At 48.5% G+C, this 23,053-nt stretch overlaps 1 protein-coding gene across 3 annotated transcripts in view; it reads right to left on the reverse strand.

Annotated features, from left to right (window-relative positions):
* AP1G1 (adaptor related protein complex 1 subunit gamma 1) overlaps positions 1-23,053 on the reverse strand; it is a 1,918,561-nt gene that overhangs the window by 1,199,045 nt on the left and 696,463 nt on the right. For all 3 annotated transcript variants that reach the window (XM_069635469.1, XM_069635470.1, XM_069635471.1), the window contains one exon: positions 5,638-5,736. In XM_069635469.1, the coding sequence (XP_069491570.1) occupies positions 5,638-5,736 (99 nt within the window). The remainder of the gene's footprint in view (positions 1-5,637; positions 5,737-23,053) is intronic.

A 23,053-nucleotide genomic window follows, 5' to 3' on the forward strand; every position in this document is an offset into this window, starting at 1 on the left:
CGGGCATCGAGGAACTCCTGGAGCGGTCGCATCTGCAGTTTGCGGAGCCGAATCAGGTATATGCAGGACGCCATAATGCCGAGTAGCGACTTGATGGTGCGCACTGTGGCGATCTTCAGTGCCAACAGCTGTTGCACCTTGTCCAAGATGGCCGATAGCCTGTCCTCAGACAGAGCTGCCAGGCAAGACACCAGACTTTGCCTAATTCACGGAGAACCGCAGGTTCGTCGTCAGCCGGACGGTTCTTGACATGTGATCGACGGCTAAGTCCTTTGACTTGGCCCGGATGAGCCAGTAGTCCAGGTAAGGGTACACGTGAATCCCCTGTAGTCGCAGATGGGCCGCCACCAGAGCCAAGCACTTGGTGAAGACTCTGGGCACTGACTTCAGTCCAGCACCCATCTGTCGGAGGAGATGGACTCCCACACGCTGACGAAGCTCGCCAGCCGGCCTCCCACCGGAGTGCTGACGTGGGGGCCTGGTCCTGGATGTCCAATCTTGCTTTGGAGGTCGAAACGCCACCCTGTGGTCCTGGACGACGGCGGCAGCGGCCACCCGCAAATTCCTTGGAACGACCCCTGTTGGCTTCCTGGGTCGTGAAGCGGTTGGCGGTAAGAGGATGAGCCCCTGACAAATCCCTTCGAAGACGTGCCAGACATCCCTCCTGAATAACGAAAGGATGACTGTCGTCGTTGCAGAGTGCCGAGGGCACGGGCAGTCTGTGTCCGTCTTGATGGCCTGGAGGGATTCATCGACGGCCTTCCCGAACAGGTTGTCTTCGAACGGCATGTCCAGAACCCTCATCTGGACCTCTTGTCTAAAGTTGGTGGCCTTGAGCCAGCCACAACAGCGAAGGCATACACCATTTCCCATCTGGCGGAACCCTGTGTCCGCGATGTCCAAGGCCACAGCGACGGCTGGTATGGAAGTGTGGGATGTCTCCTCTTCTTCATCAGAGGTTCTCCCGGTGTCAACGCAGTGACCAGCGATGGAGGCGCAGGCAGAGGCGCTGATGGCGCCGTCATCATCCTCCTCTGCATCTCAGACACCAGCGTGTGGAGAATCGAGAGGATGTCCAGCGAAAGGTCTTTAGGAGGCACTTGGAGGGGAGGACCACTGGGCCCAGAGCATTTCACTGTCATCCCCATTGACGGTGTCACCGTAGTCGCCGCCGTCTCCGGATGGCTAAGGCACGACGTTCTCCTCATAGTCACCCTGAACAGTGGACGGAAAGAATCTCATCCTCATCGGACCAAGAAATGCCAGTTCCTTGGAATTCTTCAACGTCCCCCCAAACCGGCATCCTCTTCCCCGGAGCCTTCTCAACTGGTTTGGTTGAAGCCTCCCTCCTGGCCGTCTGGGTACCCTGGCCTGGGTGAGCCCCTATGGCCTTCGAGAGTGATGCCACCACCAACTCAATGGAGTTGGACGACTTGGCCTGGTGCACCTCAGCCTTCACGGGAAGGCTGGCTCCCTTGTCTTGCCTGGCCCTTTTCCTTCAAGGCCGGGTCGGGCGCCTTGTCTTGCTTGGCCTTCTCCGTTACAGGCAGATCGGGAACCTTACCCTGCCTGGTCTTCTCCTGCTTGGCCTTCTCCAGTGTCCCCCGCAGCTTCAATAGGGTAGCTGACTTCCTTTTGGACGAAGAGCTGGAGCGGTGGCTGGCGGTAGATGCAGAAGGTGATGATTAACGCGCCCGGACAGTCGCGGGAACAGCAGCAGGGGCGACCCCGACAGAAGAGGACTTGCGGTGGTGCTTGGCCTTGTGTTGGGCCCCCACAAAAGACTTAGAAGCCTGCCCGGGTTGGCTGGATCCGGAAGAAGCATGCCCCTGGGAACCACCCGGGGTAGAGGCTCTGGCCTTAAGCCACAACTCCAACCGCTGATGTCGATCCTTCATCGTGCGCTTAGTGAAGCCATGGCAAATCTCACAATCTTCTTCTTTATGCATTGGGTGGAGACAATACAGGCACTAGGAATGTTTGTCCTCCATGAACACATTCCGCAAACCGCAGCCGGAGCCGGAGCAAAACTTCAAGAGGGAAGAGGGACACGATCCACGCGGTGTAGGCCTAACAAACTTCCGGAACCTTCCAAGAAGAACACTCAGCGAATTCAGCCCTGGAGGGCCGTGAAAAGAGCCGAGAAATGGGTCCCTGTTAATCGGAAGGATAATCGATGGAACACAAGGGCTCGATTGACCGAAAAATAGTTTTCCTATAAAAAAGTGAAAAACCACAGAAAAGGCTCAAAGAGCGAAACGCGAGGACTCCCACACTTGAACGTGCAGTAAAAATCAGAAGATGGCTGCCTGGGGAGGGGCTTAGAAAGAGGGCAGTCATTGGCTGGGGGCAGTATGACCAAGAGCTCAGTGATTGGTTTATAGGAGAGAGTTCAGAAACTAAATTGAAACTCTTTTCTTTTACCGAGGATTCCCAGCCTGACAACGGGGAATATTCATGAACATGTGAATCCATGCCAGACCCCATGCTGGAGAAATAGAACTGCCGATCTGTGGATACGGATGTTTGCTAACGAGAGCACCGGCAGCAGAGCGAACCGTCTGATATTATAAGCAGGGCAGAATAAAAGATTAACCATGTCCTCTCTAGCAACACCACGCTGGGCATCCTGCCTCATCAGGATACCCACTCCATTTAGCTGTGGTTACCCTCAGTTGCAAACAAAATCTAGCACGAGTGAGCAGCCAGCGATCTCTCCTGGTGGAACCCCAAATTAAATAGGGCTGGATCTCCTTCATCCGGCTGATCACTGAATTGGTTGCAAAATCCCTGCGATCTCTTTTTCTCTTAAACACTTCTCGCATACTGCTTTTGTAGGATCTCATTTGGCTTTTAGTCAACAGAGTAGCTGGGGATGAGATTGCCTGAATACTTCAGCGGGACAATGCTTCATCAATGTAAAAGAGCCACAGGATTTTCCTCCAGTTGTCTCTAGACATTAAGGACCTAATAACAAAGTGGCATTGGGATGCATGTTCATTTGACCAAGGCATAATCCAAAACGTTATAGGAGCTACGGTTTAATGGTCCACACAGAATTCCACTCCCAGTTCCCTATGACTAGAGATACAGGGAGCGGTAGTCCGAATAGCCTTCTAAACAATGTGTTCTCCTTCACCTGGATCTTGGGGGCTTTCTGAAAACCCCAAAGTGCTGCTCCATACAAAGTGAATGCTTTCATCTGAGTGGAGCAGATTTTTAGGACAACATCCAACGGTTGTCCCTGGCAGCGGGACAAAAAGCAAGATATCCCTCCCACTTATTGACTTAACTTGGCTGATGGTTTCTTAATATGCGCAATGCCTGTGATCGTCTATGAGAATCTGACCCCCGATAGTCAAATTCCATAACTCTGGGAATTATCTCCCCATTGCAAAGCATTGGATGCATCTTCGCTGACCTCCTTCGTCCCATTACTGCTGATTTCTTTGTATTAGCTTTAAGCCCCAAGTTTTCCATAAAGGCTGCATAGATGGAGATCAGCAACTGGATTGCCCTTGGGGTTCTAGCAATCAGCACATTGTAATCTGCGAATGGCAGAACAGGAAAAGCCCTGCCCCTCCAGATACTGATAGTTCGCGCTTGTGTCCAGCAAAACCTTTAGGAGTCCATTGATATAAAGTGTGAAAAGGATCTGAGCTAGGACACACCCTTGACTGACACCACCCCTGCCCTAAAATACCCAGTGCATTGTCCCCCCCGCACCACTGCGCGCGCACACACACACACATACGCACCTCATTTTCCATATGCAGTGCCTGTAATATATGATATTTTATTCATATCGCGCCCGTACATAAGTGTTTCAGAACGTGACAAGGCAAGACAGGGGAACAGGGGCGAACAAACAACAATCTTACTAGGCCCAGTGACATTGAGAACGTGCAAGTGCATGGGAAAAGGAAAGAGGAAAACAAATGTTAGGGGAGGACAGGTGGAAAGTGCGGAGCAGAGGAGAAACAGATAAATAAACATAAATAAATAAAATAATAAATAAATAAATAATAAAGGCAATAAATGGTGGTAGTGCAGCCAGCAAGTTGACAAGTGCTGGGTTTAAGGCGACAGACAGGGTATGCCTAATAAGTGCAGAAAGAAAGGGGGTGGGGGGCTGTATGGGTACAGATACAGACTCCAGTGCAAGGGGTGGTCCGGAGGCAATGCAGGAGGGTGGCAGTGTGAGCGGGTACCTGGGCCTGGAGGACAGAGGGTGGCCAGGTGCACGGTGCTGAGAGAGAAACAGATCAGCAAGGGAGGGGGGGAGGGGTGCGAAGGCAGAAGCAAAGGGGAAGGTCTTCAGGTGCTTCCAGAACCGGTGATGGCTCTCCTAAATTTCAGAGTGGCAGTGGGCGCATCAGCCTGCTGATTGAGTGCAGCCTGCAGTTGTCAACGCGTGCCAGTAGCAGGGGTGACATTGTTATGTTGTGATCCATTGCTCTGAGGGTCAAAGGCCAAAATATTAACCTCTGGGAAAATGCCTTGAACTTTGCGATTCTTTATTCCTGTTTTACCAACCTTTCACATCTGATAAGTTCTAATCCATGAAGACTCATGTGCCCACAGAGGGTCCCTTAGTCTCACGAGATGAAGGTGCTCCAACAACACCCTGTGCAGATAACCTTGCACAGGTAGTGCGATTTCTACTGGTTGGTGTCAGACCTGATCTATTCGGAATACTAGTGAGCAACAACCTGCAATAGCAGAGGCAATCTCTGGTGCAAGTTGATGTTAAAATTTAGTAACACGCTACACAGCCTTTCCTCTCCTGCCGACATCGCTCTTGGGCTCCAGCATGCGAAATCAGTCTGCAACAAAACTTAATTCCTAACTGAACATTTAATTTCACACAGCTGGTCCCAAACTATCCAAGTGTTATTAATACAACAAGAATGATATTACAAAAACGAACTCACACAAATTCTGAGGCTTCCCCCCACTCTGAGTGGTGGCATCACAGTTACTGATCAACTAGGTGACCCCCCCAACTCACTCAACCTCTTCTGCCTTTCCTACCTAGTCCTTTCATCAACTTCTCCCACCTACCCTAGTAGTAGCCTAATATATCACTGTTCCTTGCTCAGCCCACAAAACCCGTTTTGTGGCACACAATTTCCGCCCTCATCTTGACCACTGGGGTCAGCTTTCTTGCCGCAGAGGCACCGACTGTGCTCAACGGTTTCATCAATCACCCCAACTTGTCCAACAGCCATTACCTCTGACTGGACTACACTCTTCACAAACACTCAACTAATTCACAAGCCAACTATCTAGACACGTAGCAATAGAATCCAGAAGTATCTATAATTAGGCAAAACTAAGTCCAAATAGGTCTGGCTTCCCATTCTCCTGTGAATGGGGCATGGCCTGGTAGCTTGGGCTGTACTGGGACCTTTAACAATAGGATGAAGACCGCTTTAGTTATGGTTGGGGCTCCTGAATTGGCACAGAAGGGAAAGAAACTGGGTTGGAAGCCGCTCAGTGGACTTCTCAATGGTAACAATAGATACAAAGTTTTCCGCCATGACTTTTTTTGGTAAAGATTTTAAATATAGCACAGAGATAATCTGGTTTTAGGCTTTACTGAGAAAGTTAATAGGGATGAAACAAACTACTTACTCTAAGGCCACTCTCAGACTTTATGTCCATGATGGTGAGAACAGTCTCATACAGGATTGCATTTCCCACATTTTTACTGGTTTCTGTGTTCGTTGCAACCTGAAAGAGATGGGATAAGATCATTGACGAGATAAGTGGGACATAAATCACACCCTGGAATGATTAGGTAAATGATGCTTTGTTCAACTATCCGTTTAAAGCGAAAAAATGTAAGCTTTTGTCTATGCTCCATTACATCACCGTTAGGGGAGTTTTCCTAAATTCTACGAGCAGATGAGACAATAAAACTATCCCATGGTCAATGTTCCCTCTAAGCTGTGCGCATGTGCGCTTGCCCAGCTTCCTTCTGGGTGCCGCTCAGAAGATTTTTAGCAGCGCACACAGACAATTCTCACTTATTCAAAAAGATTGAACAAGGCACAAGCCACAACAATAACCTGCAATTGTCTTTCTTTTAAATTAAGCAACTAGTCTTGATATTCTGCTAATTTGCATTACACTACTAGGCAAGGGTGACCGTAAACACCTAAAATCCCTAACAACAAAATACACACACAAGTGGTTAAAAACAAATATGAAAAACTGGCTCAGTGAAATCAAGAATCTGCCCAAGATATGCCTGCACACATCGACCAAATAATGTTCACTCTCCACCCAGGACTCCTAAACCTGACTCTAACACACTTTTATCTTATGACTCTGACTTCGGCCACGGAACCCATTAAGATACTACTAGACAAACCTGGACTCTTTCTCTCTTGGCTCTGCGAAAGGTTAGTAGATGCGTACCTAAATCCACTTCTATTATGTTTGTTGTAACATGAATAATGGTCACGCGCCAATATTTCTGTTACTCATTGCGCCTTACCAAAAGTGTTACCCACATTATATAATGGAACTACCAGCTCAAATAACAGATACTGACTGTAAGTAAGATGGCTACTTGGATGTATAACCTTATCCCATACTTCCTCTTTTTTTTTAACATATGTCACACAAGTGCTTTGAAGTGGCCCCCTTGCAAGTTAACGCATTATAAAACTCAAATATTAATTTGCCCTCTCAAGATTTTGAGAAGGCAAATGTGATGCTCAGCATCTCCTATTTTAGCATTACTAACATTACCCTATAAGCGGAGAGCAACATTGCTAAATCATTTACTTAGCCTACAAGGGATAATAGGTATGGACTATGCCTGGGATTACTCGTTCATAGTATCAGGGCTCCGGATATTCAGACGGGAGAATGCTTTTCACACAATCTGCATCATTTCCAAGTGTCCAGAGTTCCTTTGGGTATAGACCTTCACACATTATATGGTAACTTGCTTCTATATAAAAACAGTTTCACTGAGCACTTGAGTAATCCTACACAATGATATAAGGGTGGGGTATGTTGCAAACAATCTAGTGTGCACTGCAAAACAATTGTGTACATGCAGAGTCATAACATTTTTAAAATGCACATAATATCTTGAGGCAATAAATATGCCTTGCTTGCAATGTATTGTGGGTCTGCAAATATCCCAGTCAGTGTTTACTGCTACAGTCCATCACATTTTACAGTGCTCTATCAACTAGTATTGGAGGCTAACACAGGGGCTGGGGTAGGGTATGGATGGAAGAGCACAGGTCATCACTCCTTGCGGGTGATGAACAAAGCAGCACATTCGAAAAAACAAGGCAGATATTTCGGCAGTATGCTGAAGGAAATGTGTTGCTTGTTTGCTAAAGGATAGGAAATGCTAGTACCCATCTAGACAACAGCACCTTCTTTTTATTTCTATGCTCAGCTGCTGAGGGCTTTTCAATGTAACCATGTGCTCTGTGTGTATTGACTCTAGCAGCTCTGCGCATCTTATTGAACTGATCACAAAGAATTACAGAAGAGGATACATAGTTACAGAAGAAGGCACTCAATCAATTGTACCTCTGATGAATTGATGCTATTAACTTAAAAGGCATGTATATGTGATTTTCTTCAGTAAGGCTTGTGTCTAATTGTACCTAGGCTGTCGTGCGGAAGGGTGGGCAAAACTATACACTTTATTATGTGCCCTGTCATTTCACTTCTCATGTAGGGGTACAAGCAGGACTCTAATCAGATTCTGCTCCCTACTTGGAGTCAAATGATTTTTCAGGGAGTAAACAAGTAATTAGCTTTGCCAATAGGGATAATTTCATTCATTAAAAGATGTTCTTTCCCCTTAAATTTCCTCTTGAGTTGAGTTCCTTCTTATGCCACTGTTGTATTGGTCACTAATTCGAAAAAATATCAGTGGAGCTTTGTGGGTTTAAGCAATGATATGTTCATTGTTTCTCATTTTTGTTAGGCACATTTTCATTTTTTTAGGGAGAAAAAAATTGATGGTGCATATGTCTTAGCTGTAAGTCTGGTGTTATCACTACCCACAGAAGAACGTAATGTGAATAGTAAGCAGAGGCACAGGAATCTTTGATCATCATATTCTGAGGGGCAGTTATTTTGATGCAATTATCATCCTTACACACAAGAAGCATGTTCTCCTGGCCCTTGAATGGCTTCATTAAAGTGGCACTTGAACTCCTATCAGTATGTTTTTTGACACATTGGGCCTTGTAAGTTTGCCGGTCCGGGAACTATGGTACTGGTAAGCATGCCGGTACCGTAGTTCCCGGATCGGCAAACTACGAGTTCTGCTCACGGTTGCCATTGCGGCCGGCAGGACTGGCCTGGCGGCCGTACCGGCACTGCAAGAAGAGCATTTCGGATGCACAGGAACCGTTAATAACAGTGCCTGTGCATCCGCCTACCCCATTCCCATTGAGCCCTATGGGGCTCAGATGGGAATGGGGAAGAATCTTTTCCGGCACCCAGGAATGGGCAAATACCGGGTCCGACAAGACCGCAATGACCTGGTAATTGCCCATTTCTGGGCACAGGGAAAAAATGAATATCGGCGCCAGCTGTGCCTGTATTACAGGCACGGCTACTGCCAGTCTCGTAATGAGGCCCATTGCTTTTAATTGCGATTAATCCATCGACAAGTGTTGTATTCTCTCTGAATTTCTTGACAGCCACATCAGTTATGCCAACAGATATTTGTGTTTTGTAATACACATGAGTGATTTTCCAGTGGCATAAAACATACATTTCACAGAAGTATGTTTGTAAGGTACTGTGGCAGATGTTGACGTCTTGGACTGGTTGACAAGTTTTCTCTATAATCACATATGACATATTTTATTTTAGCCTATCCGTTTGGAAAGAGTGTAAGATTCGTAAAGAATTGCATTGGCTAGGATGAGGAAATTCCTTTCCAAACTCACTACTGCAACGGTAGCTCACAAAGTGGCTTCCCTCATTAGTCAGTTGTGCACATGGAAAAAAAATTGCGCACAACATCCAACCAGTTCTGCACACAGAGAAAAATAATTAGAGGGAACATTGCCCATGGTATACAAGCCCCAACTCTTAGTATTAGTCTGTACTAACCAAAGGTTTGGAAGAATGGCAGAGCAGCCAGGCGTATTTTATGAGGAGGATGTGAGCTCTAGGTAAGTACAATGAACCCAGTAAATACATTAGCCCAAAGAAACTCTCACACATTTGTAGTTATAATATAATCTGTATTTATTTGATATACACAAGGCAAGTAAATACTAATTAGACTAACAAACACAAACAGCAAACATAAGCAACACTTTTTCAGATGACTGCTTCACTAGTAGTTGCTTGCACCAGCAATTAACACAATTAAACAGTTCCATTCATTTGTAAAGGCACTCAATGTTCTGTTTTAAGAAAAAAAAGGTTATTCCGCACTAGCAACAACAATTCACTATGTTGTAATACTTTTCAGTGATTATAATACTTTAGCAGTTCATTCCCTAACTAGTTAAGAGTTCTTCAAAAGTCAGTTGAGGAGGGGTTCAAAGTCATATTCAGCAGCAGAAAAGGCAAAGTTGAATTTAGATGCTTAAGTAGAATATAAAAAAGTTCATAGGGACCTTGGTAAGGCCCCCCTATGGGTGCACAAGATGTTAGGCCTGGGCAAGAGATATGGATAAACACCCAAACTCTGGATATAGCACTCCACTTACAAAGGAGCGACAATTCGGCTTGATGTTAAGTACAACCTTCAGCCCCACAGTACCTTAAGCATATTGAAGAAAATGCAGCTGCATTCGGTACGGTGTAGCAGCGATGTACCCGGTCTCCTGTTTCCTTGGTCTGGTAATGAAAGGAGGGACTCTTGAAGGGATGTTGCAGCAGCAGTCGCAGGAAAAGACACTCAGCAAGGAATTCTACAGTCCCCCACAATGAACGGTCCAACAATGAACAGTTACCGCCCGGTCGATACGCCTCTATTCTGCAGTGCTGCACTAGGGTGAGGGGAATTTGAGGAGGGGGGGGATCCTGCCTCTCAAGGTCCAAATGGAGTGCACCAAAGTTCTGGGAGGATTTGTGCACTGGAAGACTATGCACTGCAATTGGGTTAGAGGTGCCCTAGTATTTGCGGTTTGCAGCCCTGCAAGGTCACGGCACGTCGAGGGATGTTTCTTTCTGCAGCTAGTCTTATGGCAAATTGGTCCTACCAGCCAAAGGGATGGAGTCGCCCTTTTCGGAGCGCTTCTCATCTTCTGCTTCGGATCGTCTGTTACAGTGGTCAACTTGCATTCTGCCTCAGGCATCTCACCTTTTATCAGGATTTCCCATTCATTCTACTGCAAACTCTCCATGCAGTTTACAGAAAGGGGTGGGTGGCTGTCCAATCAGGCACATCAGCAGACAAAGGACAGGGGAGTTTCGGGTTGCTTCCTGTCCTCAAAGACACACTGGAGCCTTGGTGGGCTACACAAAGACAAAACTCGCATTCAGACCTCCCCCTCCCAGGATGGTAGAGAAGAACAAGTTACTCTCTTACCTGGTAACGTTCTTTCGATGGGATGGTCCAACGACGTATTCCACATCTTTGACAGTAATTGCCACAGCTGTGCTGCTTCGGAAAACTTTTTTTGGCGAAGGCATCCTGCTTTGAGGGCGTCGATACGCTCCCTCGAGGACCTCCTCCGACGGCCGACGTCACCAGATGTTATGTAAGAGGCACAACGCCTGTAGCCTCAGTTGTAGTTTTTCCCCCCCAGAACGTGTGGCACCAATCTTCTGCCAGTATGTCTACAGAAAGCCTTGCAGAAACGGAAGCTGCAATCGCATAAGAAATTCTGTAGAGGGGCAAGTAGGGAGGGTACGATGTGGAATACGTCGTCGGAACATCTCATCGAAAGAACATTACCAGGTAAGAAGGGTTTGGTTCCTCCGACGTATTCACATCTTAGATAGACTCCCAAAGCAGTACCAACATAAGGAGGTGGGAAAAGAATTTAGAAATGTTTTAGAATGCCCAATCAAATTGCAGAATAGAGGACCGCCTTGCCAAAGGCCATATCTTGCCCATGGATAGAGTCCGGGAATAATGTTTCACAAAAGTATGGACAGATGCCCATGTGGCCGCTTCGCAAATATTGCGAATCAGAACACCCCTCTGCAGTGCAGTGGAGGCAGCGATACCCCTAGTAGAATGGGCCTGTAAACCTACAGGATGGTCCTTCCCCCGCCAAACGATAACAGTCAGAGATCGTCAAATGATCATCTAGACAAGGTCTGCTTAGAAACAGCCTGACCTAAACGCCTTCCAGCGTAACCAATAAAGAGCTGATCGTCCACTCTGACCCGGGACATCCGCGAGAGATAGAAACTCAAAGCTCTCCTAGGATCCAACCTATGGAGCCTCTCCTCTTCCTTACCAGGATGTGGAGGGGGATAGAATGCCGGAAGAAGTACCTTCTGGCTCAGATAGAATTCTGACACAACCTTCGGAAGAAAGGAAGGCCGTACCCGAAGGACAACCCTGTCCTTATGGAATACAGTGAAGGGTGGTTTGGCGGAAAGTGCCTGCAACTCACTCTGCATGCGGAAGTAACCGCAACTAAAAATACAGTTTGAAATGACAACAGTCTCAGTGGACAAGAATGTAAGGGCTCAAACGGAGCTCCCATTAGGAACTTGAAAACCAAATTCAAATCCCATCCCGGCACCTGGAAAGACGACGGAAACACACGAGGTAGCCCTTTCAAGAACTGAGAAATCAAAGGAATTTTGAAATAAGAACATTCCTCAGACAAACACTTAAATATAGACAGCGCCATACCTACTTGCATGCCCTTGTGGGCTAAAGAAAGCAAAAAAGACAAAACCAAAGGAATGGAACATTGGAAAGGATCCACATTCTGTACCCTGCAACAGTCGCAGAACTTCTTCCAACGGCAACGGTACAGGGATTTCGTTACTGGCCTTCTGGCCGAAAGCAACACCTCCATCACGTCTTCAGGGAGGTCCCAATCCTTATATCTCAGCCTTTTAGATATCAAGCATGAAGGCTGAGAGACTTGACCTCTGGATAGAGAACTCAACCCCCCTCCCGTGAGAGCAGGTTGTCTCGGTAGGGAAGACGACGTGGAAGGCAGATGGACACGTCTAGAAGTTCCGGGTGCCACGCTCCCTTGGCCCATGCCGGAGCAATGAGGATCTTCTGGGAACTAAAACTCGGCAACCACCCCAACACCGGCGGAATGACTGGGACTAGAGGGAACCCGTACAGCAGTGGGAAGGACCACTCCACTACGAACGAGTCTCCTAAGGCTCCTCTTGGAGAAAATTCCCGCGAGCAGAACCTTTCGCACTTCCAGTTGACACTGGTGGCGAAGAGATCCACCTGTGGGGTTCGCCAAAGGGCGAAGATCTCCAAAAGAAGTTCCTGAGCCAACTCCCACTCATGAGAGACCGTGCTCTGCCTGCTCAGAGTGTCCGCCGCCGCCGCATTTTCATCTCCGGCCAGATGAACTGCCGAGATCGAAAATGTCCTGCTGGATGGCCCAGAACCAGAGCTGGACCACCTCCCTGCACAGTGGGAGTGACCTTGCCCCCACCCCTTTTTGTTGAGGTAGTACATGGCCACTGTATTGTCCGTAATAATCAGGACATTCTTCCCCCGCACAGACGGCAGAAAAGGCTTCAGGGCTAGCCTGACAGACCGCAGCTCTAACAGATTGATGTGGAGTCTGGACTCAGACGGAGACAAGCGACCGCTGACTGTCAGCTCGCTGGCATCAGCTCCCCATCCCTTGAGGGGTCCGTCCGCCACGATCGTCACCTCTGGCCATGGTTGCCAAAACAGAGCCCCTTTGAACAGATTTCCTTCGACGGCCCACCACAAAAGGTCCTGGGCGACCGAGGGCAGAATCTGAACCGGGTCTGACATCCTGCCGGAGAACTGCGACCACTGCATCTTGAGAGCCCACTGCAAAGATCTCATCTGCAGCCTGGCCTCTGGCACCAGTAGAATGCAGGATGCAATGAGGCCGAGAAATGTCAAGAACTCGGAGACTCTGGGCACATTGAAATTTGTCCACCATCTGCAGAATGTGGTGAGCCCTCACCTGGGGAGGCGAAAACTGCCCCAGGGACGTGTGGAGCACTGTTCCCATGTACTGGAGCCACTGGGTAGGTGTCAAATGAGACTTCTTTAAGTTGAGGTAGAAGCCCAGCTTGTGAAGGGAGTGCTAGGTGACGGACAGATGATCCAGGGCTTGCTCGGAAGAAGGTGCCTTAATCAACCAATTGTCCAGGTAGGGGTAGTTGTGAATCCCCCCCTTTCCTGAGATATGCTGCCACCACCACCATCAGCTTGGTGAAGACCCTTGGGGCCGAGGTCAATCCGTACGGCAGGACCCGAAACTGAAAATGTAAGTCTCCAACAGCGAACCTCAGGAATTTCTTGTGCCTGGGATGAATCGGCACATGAAAGTAAGCGTCCTTCAGGTCGCGAGACACCAACCAATCCTGAAGCTAAAGGGCCTGGAGGATTTGAGAGAGAGTAACCATTTTGAACTTGTCCTTCCTGAGGAGCTTGTTCAAGCCTCGCAAGTCCATGATGGGTCGCAATCCCCCATCCTTTTTCGGGATCAAAAAATAAGGGGAATACCATCTCTTGTTCCTCTCCACTACAGGCACCAGTTCTATGGCGCCTTTCTCCAGCAGGGATTGGATTTCCTGCGCAAGGAGCGGATCCGGGCTCTTCAAAGAGAGCTTCCCCGGTGAATTGTCGTGAGATATCTGCCGGAAAGGAAGACAGTAGCCGTGGGCTATGATCTCCAGAACCCACACATCTGAAGTAATGGCATGCCATTCTACAAGATGCTGCGCAAGTCTGCCCCCAACCGGCGAACGCTGGGACATGGCCTCATGACTGATCTGAAGCGTCTGCGGCAGTGCCTGAGGGCAAAGAGGCAATTGCCCGAGCGGCTTTGGCACCTCGAGTACCTTGTTTTCCACCTCTGGTACTCCTACGTTGGCCCCTTTGACTGGCAGCCCCCCTCGATCTACTAAAGGAAGAGTAGTACCGAAAGGAACCTCCCCTACATTGCTGTCCCCTAGGACGAAAAGGCGGAGGTTGACGTACTACAGCACTCAACGACTTCACTGCAGCTTTGGAGGTCTGCAACCTCTCAAGGCTCTCGTCAACCTTGCTGCCAAAAAGATGGACACCATCAAAGGGCATGTTGAGAAGCCGGGACTGTACATCAGGAGCAAACCCCGACTTCTGCAACCACGCAAACCTGCAGATCACAGTGCTCACCGCCATGGACCAGCTGACACAGTCTGCCATGTCCAGACCCGACTGAACGGATTCACACATGGCATCCTTGCCATCCTGAACGAGAGAAAGAAAACCATCCGTTCCTCCCCTTCGGGAATATGTTCAGCCGCCAAAGAGACAATTCCACAGTGTGTGCGTGAATCTTGCAAGGGCACAAACGGGGTTGGCTGCTTGTAAAGCCATACCCCCAGAAGAAAATACCTTCTTTCGCCCAACCGTCAAAGCGTTTGTCGTCCCCATCAGGAGGGATTGTAAGGTACGCCGCCTGCTTCGCTGGGGCCGTAGCCAACTGCACCACCAAACTCTCCAGAGTGGGGTGCGTAGTTAAGTAGCATGGGTCACCACTGGCTGGACGGTAATTTTTCAGCAATGACTTACTCACTGCCGTGAGACACTCCGGAGCAGTCCAAGTCACTGCCACCCTTCTCTGTAAGGCTATATGAAATGGCAGCACCGGGTCGGCGGGTGGACCTTGGTCAAGGATATTTGTCAGGACATCCTGCAGAAAATCCACAGTTGGAGCAGACCACCCCAGATACTTTGTCAACCTCCACATGAGTCGCTTGTATGAGGAGTCAGCGTGCGTACCAGGCTCAGGCCTGCTGAACTCGGGTAAGTTTCAAGACAACTTGCGTCATGTAAAGATTGCTTCCAATTGGCTATGACCAGACACCAGGTCATCAGGAACCTCAGGAGGCACCTCATCCTCAGACCCTTCCTCAACCTCTGAAATGTACTCCAAGGTTTGGAACAAGTCCACCCAGGGAGGATGAACAGAGGATGGGAAGAATATAGGCCACACAGACTTGCTGAGCACCTTCCGACGAGCTTCCACAGCTCTCTGGGGTACCTCCGGCAAAAATTCCTCAAAAGGCAGCGATGGCGCCGATGGGAGTGGCGTCGACGCCGACCAAGGCGGCGACAACTTCGACAGCGGCTTCGAGGCCGGAGCCCCGAGCGCGTCCTTCGACGGCCTGGGCGCCAATGGCTTCCTCGGAGCCATAGCCTCGAGAAAACCCCTTGACAGACATGGCGCTGATGCCTTCACCAAAGGCCTCACAGGCTCCAACGGTCTCGACGGCGTCGAGGACCGGGACCTGTAGCGGGCACAATGGCAATCCTCCTTGTCCGACCGGGACCTCGAAGGTTCCTGGTGATTGCGCCGACCGCCCGAGCCCAAAGGCGTGCGAACGGTGGCTCTAGAGCATTTGGTACCGGCTTCTCTCGAAGGCGCGATCGGAACGGTGCCCTGCGACTCGAAAATCGCCAACATCTCCTTACGGAAGGCGTCCCATTCTGCCGGAGATGAATGCTTGGTGGGACAGGCAACCCGCCGTTTGGCGGAGTCCTCAGACGAGGACTGGGAAGGCGACGAATGACGGTGCTTCCGTGCATGACTCGAAGAGGCCGAGGAAAGGCGGGGCCCACTCCTGGAACGAGACCCCCATGGACTTATGCCAACGCGGAGAGTCGCCCCTGGAATCGTCGGTCGAGAGTCCAGCGGACTTCGGCTTACGGGGTTTGGAAACCCTACCCGCCGACATCTTCCGCTCCCGAAGGACCTTTGACGTCAAAGACTGGCATTCGTCTCAGTCATCCGTAGAGTGGCTCTCACCGAGGCACCAAAGGCAGACGTCGTGCGGGTCTGCAAGAGACATCTTGGAACCACAGTCTCGACACTTTTAAAACCCGACTTCGGGGGTAGCAGAAGACAAAGACATAACGATATTCAAAGAACCGATTCACAAGAGAGAACCGATGCGTGCCGAGATTTCGAAGCGAACACGTTGACGGAAAAAACGAAACTGAGGCTACATGCGTTGTGCGTCCTACTTATAACATCTGGTGCCGTCGGAGGTGGTCCTCGAGGGAGCGTATCAACGTCATCGACGCAGGACGCCTTCGCCGAAAAGTTTCCCGTAGCAGCACAGCTGTGGTAATTACTATTAAAAATGTGGAATACGTCAGAGGAACCACGCCTTTCGAAAGGGCTAAGAGAGCATGCTAGGGAGAATTCTCATTCTATGGCTAATTTCCCTTACCTATAGAGTCCCCCACCAGCTTTGCTGGATTTGAAGGGTTTGTTTTTTCTCCTGCTAAGAGTGAGACTCTTTTTCCCACTCTTAGGCGTATTTGGTATGTGTTATAGGTTATTTTTTGTGTTTAATGTCTATGGGGTTTATCTCACCCTCATAGGTACCATCTTTATACACATATGTTGCACAGCACCCTCCGTGCAGTAACACAGGGGTGTCATAGTGACCCCCAAACATAGACTCCATACCCTGGGACTGACTACTGTCTCCCAGGGCATGTAAAGTACCCAATGACTTTACTAGTCAATCTGTATGAACTAAACCAGTACAAACCATCTTACTATGGGGGTGCTGGCAAGGGTTAATGGTTTTTCCCTTATGTTCATTTTTGAGGGGGTAGCGTACAGCTCCTCTCGCAAAGGTTTCTGGCTGGTGGTGCCAGAACTTTTACATAAATTCTTTCTTGTGTCTTTCTCTAAGATCCTAACCCAGGTCGGGGATCCTTTGTTCGTCCTTTTGGCGGGCTTCTGCCAAGAAGCCCTCCTTTCGGTGCCACTGAGTCTGGGGTGGACCCATTGTGTGGGAGGGGAAGTAGGCCCCCTGGACAGGGTTGCCTCAGCAACCCAAGTCGCACTCTGCCCTTATAGACTGGAGGGTCTCCCACCAGGATGACCACTCCACTGTGAGAGTGACAGCTAGGCTGTATGAATAGGGGTCTTTTTGCATAAAAGCAGGGTCCTGAGGACTGGAAGAGCAAGACGTCGCCACTGGAACAAGATGCCGAAGAGGAGAGAAGCCAAAGACATCTGCAACAACTGAACCACCGGTGAAGCCCTGCTGCAACGTCTCACCACTTTTCTCCACACGAGAGAAGATCTTCATCTGCAAGAGCCTTCTTCCCTTGAGCTGGTGGGGGCCAACCAGTTTGTCAATTGCCTTCCAGGACCTGCCTTGGTCGAATCGTCAGTGCCCTGCACTCTGAGAACGGATAGCCAGGCACCCGTCCACCACGACCGCGATTTAAATGAGTGTACCTTTTAATCCGTTTCGGCATCACCACGGCTGGCTTCTTCCCTGGGCAGTGCAGTAACTCGAACCTTCCTCCACGACGGGAGCCTCTTCCTCTGCTGGACAACACAAACTGCAGGAACTGCCAGGAACCACCGCCACTGCAGGAGCCGCTTCCACTTTTCAGCTACATTGTTCCACCAGGCCTCCCGTTTCGCAGGGTATTGCTAAAGGTGTTTGAAATCATTTACCTACCTCCTGTGTTGGCCACCCCTATCGACTTAACTTGTTTTTCACTTTCTGCAAACGCCTTTTCGAATCATTTAACAAAGACTTGACTGCAGCTACAAGAACATTTTGCTCCTAGGCACTTTGCCCTGTACCAATGACTCTGGCCCAGGCCTATTGACTCTGGCTAAATCTGTTATAACTACCTTGTCTGGATTGCTACTCACCTAGAACTGTGTTGGTGCACCTAACTCTTATAACCACCTTTTCCTTCTCTCTTTTTAAACTTGTGAAGTGCCATTTTGCTTGGTTTTCACCTCAGTATTATACATGCTAAAGTACTACCTTGCCTAACTTGTTCACAATCTTATAAGTGTTGCTAGGGTGTCTAAGAGTATACTCCTGTATAACTTGATCTTTCCTTCCCTTGTGAGAAATTGCTAGAGTGCCATTTGTGTTTGGGTTTCACTGTGCCGTTTTGCTCAGTTTTCACTCTTGCTCAAACTTGTCTACAATTTAACCAGGGTGTTGTGTATACTTTTATTGACTGATTTTAACTTGCTTTCTTAACTGTGATTGATGCGTTGAACTAGAAGTGTGTAAAATAAATATATATATTCTTTTTAATACAAAGCTTTTGTCAGTGTTTCCTTGTACCATATTATTGTAGTCCTATTGTGTAAACCCTGAACACTGCTCATCTCCCTCTTGCGCTAAGTCTGACTGCTTAGCCACAGCTACCAACTAAATCTTTGTGGTACAGACTGATACCAAAGGGGATTTATTGCTCATACCTGTAGTCTTAATCTTCTGTAGTGCTCCCCAAGGGAACTGCACTGGATTATGCCTAACAGAGCACAACCACACAAGAAATGGCGAAAAAAGAAAGGAGCCACCATTTTAGAACATAGGTGACCCTTTTGTGCATGGTTCTATATCATTCCATGGCCCATTTCTTTTTCGTGGCATTTCTTACCGCCGATTTTTTAATGCAGAAATGAATCGAATTTTGTTTTTGCTGGGGGTGCCGGTGGTAAATCAGGTAGGTCTTAGGGTGGTAACCAGTATTCCTCTATATGTTCCCTTGGCTCACCTTATTGTCTTTATCTCCCCCTAGGTGCCGGAATGCGGCGGGACCATGCAGGAGGCTGCGGTGAAACGTGAAGATGCTGCCAGGAACAGCGAGTGCAGCGCGGCGCGGCTGCTGGCGATGCAACGTGTTTAGAAATAATGTCTTTCCTTTGGTCCGACGATGCGTTGGCTCTGGAATCAGGTAAGAAACTGGTAAATGGTCTGGTTCTAACCTTTCTCCTTCTTTCCCTTGTTTCTAGGTGCTCCGGGTTCGAGGCGGGCGTGGCTGAAGTCTGGATGCTGCTGCAGGCATGGTGAGCGTTACGCTGCTGGATGCAGAATAATGCGAAGCGTGTGCTGCTCTTCGGGCGTGGTTTATATAGCCTCCAAAGTAGTTCCAGGTTAGTATTCCTCCACCGCCACACCCGAGTGGCAAAAGAGTTCCTAGGTAAAGTTGTCCCTTCGAGGCCTCTTGATGGCTTGGATCCCTTGCAGCATGGTCTGCACCAGGTAAGTCCAGGTAAGTTTTCCCCTTATGAGCCTGGCGCCAAAGGCGCCAGGACTGTGTCCAGATGGCCCCTAACAGGGGTCGCTGGGCCTTTCCCCGGGAACGTGATGCCTGCTCCCGGGGCTGCTGGACCTGGTCTGGTTCCCCGGGGGTAGGCATCATGACAATAAGACTAAATGAGAGGGGGGTGGGGGGAGGGAGAGGGGGCTTCCCTCATTCAGGAAAACAAGAAAAAGTTCCAGACGTCCAGCAAAAGGTGCTGGGGTCTCACTAGGAGAGGGGATTAAGCATTCAACTTATACATCTCCCTAACAATCACTACCTTGATCAAGATTACGATCTCATAGAAGTACTCCTGCATGGCTCACTAAGATAAACAAGCAAACAGAAGCTGTACAATGTATACCATAATTGCGGAGCATTGTTTCTAGAAATACTTTGAGGACGTTAGTTGATGGTGCCCAATGATATACGTGTTAACATTAAAGTATGACAATTGTAACCATTTTGATTGACTTCTGAATAAAACAATACATTCCAAGTTTGAATAGTGCATTTTCTGTAAAGCTTGGGAGTAATTGCATTATTATCTCAGCCGAACAAAACTGAGATCCTCCTCATTGGGACAGCTTCACCATCCTTTCCCCTACTTGCGAGGCTAAGAACCTCAGGGTCATTTTTGACTCCACACTCCTTCGCACACATCTCTGACGTCTCTAAAAAGTCAAACTTCTTACTGCACCTCCTGCCTTTCCTCTCCTTCCCCCAGAAGCTCACAGTCTCCCAAGCTCTGGTGCTCTCCAGGTTGCACTATTGTAACAACCTCTTTCTAAAATCTACCTGCCTCCACTCTCCGCCCTTTACAACTAATCCAGAACAGGACTGCAAAGACTTGTCCTCAGCCTCAAGCCCTGGAATCGTATACCTCCAGCTCTGAAATCCCTTCATTGGCTCTCAGTGGATGCAAGGATTACAAATACATTAAAAAACATTTTAAAATAATTTTTATTTTATACAGTTTATTACAAACTTTTAAAATATATTATTTTTTAAATGATGGTCCTACACGATTCAAGCATTTAGCTGTTTTAAACTAGAAATCATTCATCACAACAGTTTAGAACACAAATCCTTCACAAACAGAAGGGCTTGAGTCTCATAAGTCTTTTTCCAATGGACTCTTTGATGTTTCCGTCTTTACATTTTTCCATTTCATATATGTTTAGATTTTAACCTCATTTCCAGTTATTCTAGGTAGAATGTTAATGCAAAAGTTAATTTTTTATCACTTCCTTCAGCTATCACATTCCACTATTCCTCTCCATTTAAGTATGGTCTTTTCGCTGCCCATGTATTTGGTTCTAATGTCTGAGCTTCTTGCAGGAAAACACTAAATGCTTCAGTGTTTCTTAGTGCATATCACAGAACCTGCATTTTAAGTTTGTCAGAGTTACTATTTCTCAAGTTAAGAACCTCTTTTGTTCGAAATAGGTTTAAACATAATTTCAAGAATGATTTTCGCTTCTTTTTTGCACGGACATATTTCTAGATACTTCGAACTGTGTTTCTTGCTCTCTTTTCAGGTTTGGCTAATGCTATGCACTTGTGCATTGCTCTTTGATCTGATGTTTCACACCAGTCTGGGTCCCACACTTTTTTTTTTTTACAGCATTCGGGTTAGTTATCAAGGTTTCTTTATTCGCGTTTAGTTGTTCCAGAAATGTCTCACAAATCTGCTTCCACTTATTGAAGATAGACTCCCTTGCTTCCTTTACAGGAACACTCAGGATTTTATACTGCAGATCGTCAGCGCCAATTACTTTCCTATAAATGGAGAGCATATTCCACACCACCTTTGCATCAATTGATGTTAATCTTAGCTCATACCTAATACAGGTCGTCTGTGTACCTCTAGGAGTTGTAGAACTCTTCTCCAGAATATGTTTTCACATGCAGACCATGTTGAGTAAGGGCACCCCACCATTGTTTCACAACCAAATGTTAAGGTGGGTATTACCTTTGCTCTGTAAATTTCCATCACTGGCTTCAGGAAAAGCTTGCCAAGCTTTTTATATATTATAGCTCCTTGCACGGCCAAAAGTTTACATTCGCTTTTGATTTTTTTAACCATTAGGTCATCTGTTACATAAGAATTGATTAGTACGCCCAAGTATTGGGTCCGATTTGTACATTTCATGCGTTCTTGACCAATCTTTCATCTGAATTTTTTGAAGTCTTTCTTTTTATTCCCTTTAGATTTTGTAGTACTAGGATCTCAGTTTTCTTTGCGTTTATCACCAGACCATTTTCTTCTGTGTATTGCTTCAGCGCAGTGAGCTTGCGCTGTAGGCCGATCAGTGTTAAGTCTAGAGTTCCTTCATGGTGGCTAGCCGGCAAGTGAAGCACACGTGCCTCGCTGGAGCTCTCCTGCCTGATCCTATATACTGATCCTGTGAGCACCTAATTAACGAGTTTTCTGTGGACATATTGGCTCTACCAGATCCAAAACGCTATGCGCTGATCCTACAGAAGCTGCAACTCCGCCAGTGAGATCTGAGTAGGGCAGCGAGACGGCGATCCTGGTGGTGAGAAGGAGTAGACAAAATGGCGCCAGGTGGAGCCCGGGAAGATGAAGAGCGCCCCACAGCCCCTGGAGGGGGCAACCCAGTGAGGAGACCGCGTTTGCCGGCAATACGCAAGTTGAGACATCGTGGGCACCCCCCGCGCCAGCCTGAAGCACACGCACCGCAGCCCTGGCGGTGCCAGTTTGAGGCAAGGCAGAGTTCTGTACCGCTCCAAGAGGGTGGGCAATGACGAGAGCGGCGGGGGGAGTCCAGGAGCAAGCCCGAGAGGAGCACACAACACCCCGGTCCCCTGTGACACACCCTGCTAGAGGAGGCGGTGGAGGGTGGGGGCTGCAGCCGGGGTGTCCCTGTGATGGCGGAGGGTCCGGCACGGACCGAGGTGGCTGGAGCATTCTTTCGGCGCCAAAAAAGAGCCTCAGCTCCGTCTGTGGCATTGGGAACGTACACACAGCGAGGACCTAGCTGAGTGATCCCAAGAGTTGAGTCGGGCTGGGGACATTAGAACGGCCCTTGGAAGAGACGTGACCCGACCCAGTGATAAAGGGCTCAATCTCCGACAGCCGGAAGGGACCCTGCAACTGAGAACCAGAGCGGTCACCGCCAGAGCGGAACCAGAGCGGTCACCGGACGCATAGTCGGCCAGTGCACACACGGGTAGGTCTCCCTGCAAGCGACGTGTGTTGGCCCTAGCTGGTGCAGGCGGGATTCGGACTGCTCCCACTGAGCCTCAGCCTGCATCGAGAGGAGCAGAATGGCGGTACTTGTGTAGTGGGCTTAATGAGACGAACATCCAGACAAGAAACGCGGCTGCGCAGGAACGTATTGGCACCCATACCCAGGCCACCGGGACGCAAACAGTGCTCTTCCCACTAGACCACAAGTAATAACACGCTGCTCCCGAGAATCCAGTTCACCTCCTGGCTGCTTGGAGCCCCTACCTTGATTTAATGCCAGCAGATTGCATGCCGATACACACCATGTTATGAATCTACCCTGCAGATCCATATGATGTAATAACTGACTCCTGCCCACAAAGCTGGACCAAGAACATCAAGCTATCAAGTCAGCCTATAAGACACTATAAGATCAGCAGAGTATATACTCACCCTCAGAGGCTGTGGTCCATAGCTCACGCATGAACCTCTTCCAACGCCGCACATGCTGTAGCCCACTACATCAGAGGCCCTGGAGAAGCAACTGCGCAGCATAAACACTCACATAGAAGCCCACCTCCAGGTCACAAATGCCAGAAGGAAAGAAGAATCCCTCGGCAGCCCACAAA

Source organism: Ambystoma mexicanum, chromosome 1q (assembly GCF_040938575.1).
Source record: "Ambystoma mexicanum isolate Mex_15411 chromosome 1q, UKY_AmexF1_1, whole genome shotgun sequence".
NCBI classification, from domain to species: domain Eukaryota; kingdom Metazoa; phylum Chordata; class Amphibia; order Caudata; family Ambystomatidae; genus Ambystoma; species Ambystoma mexicanum.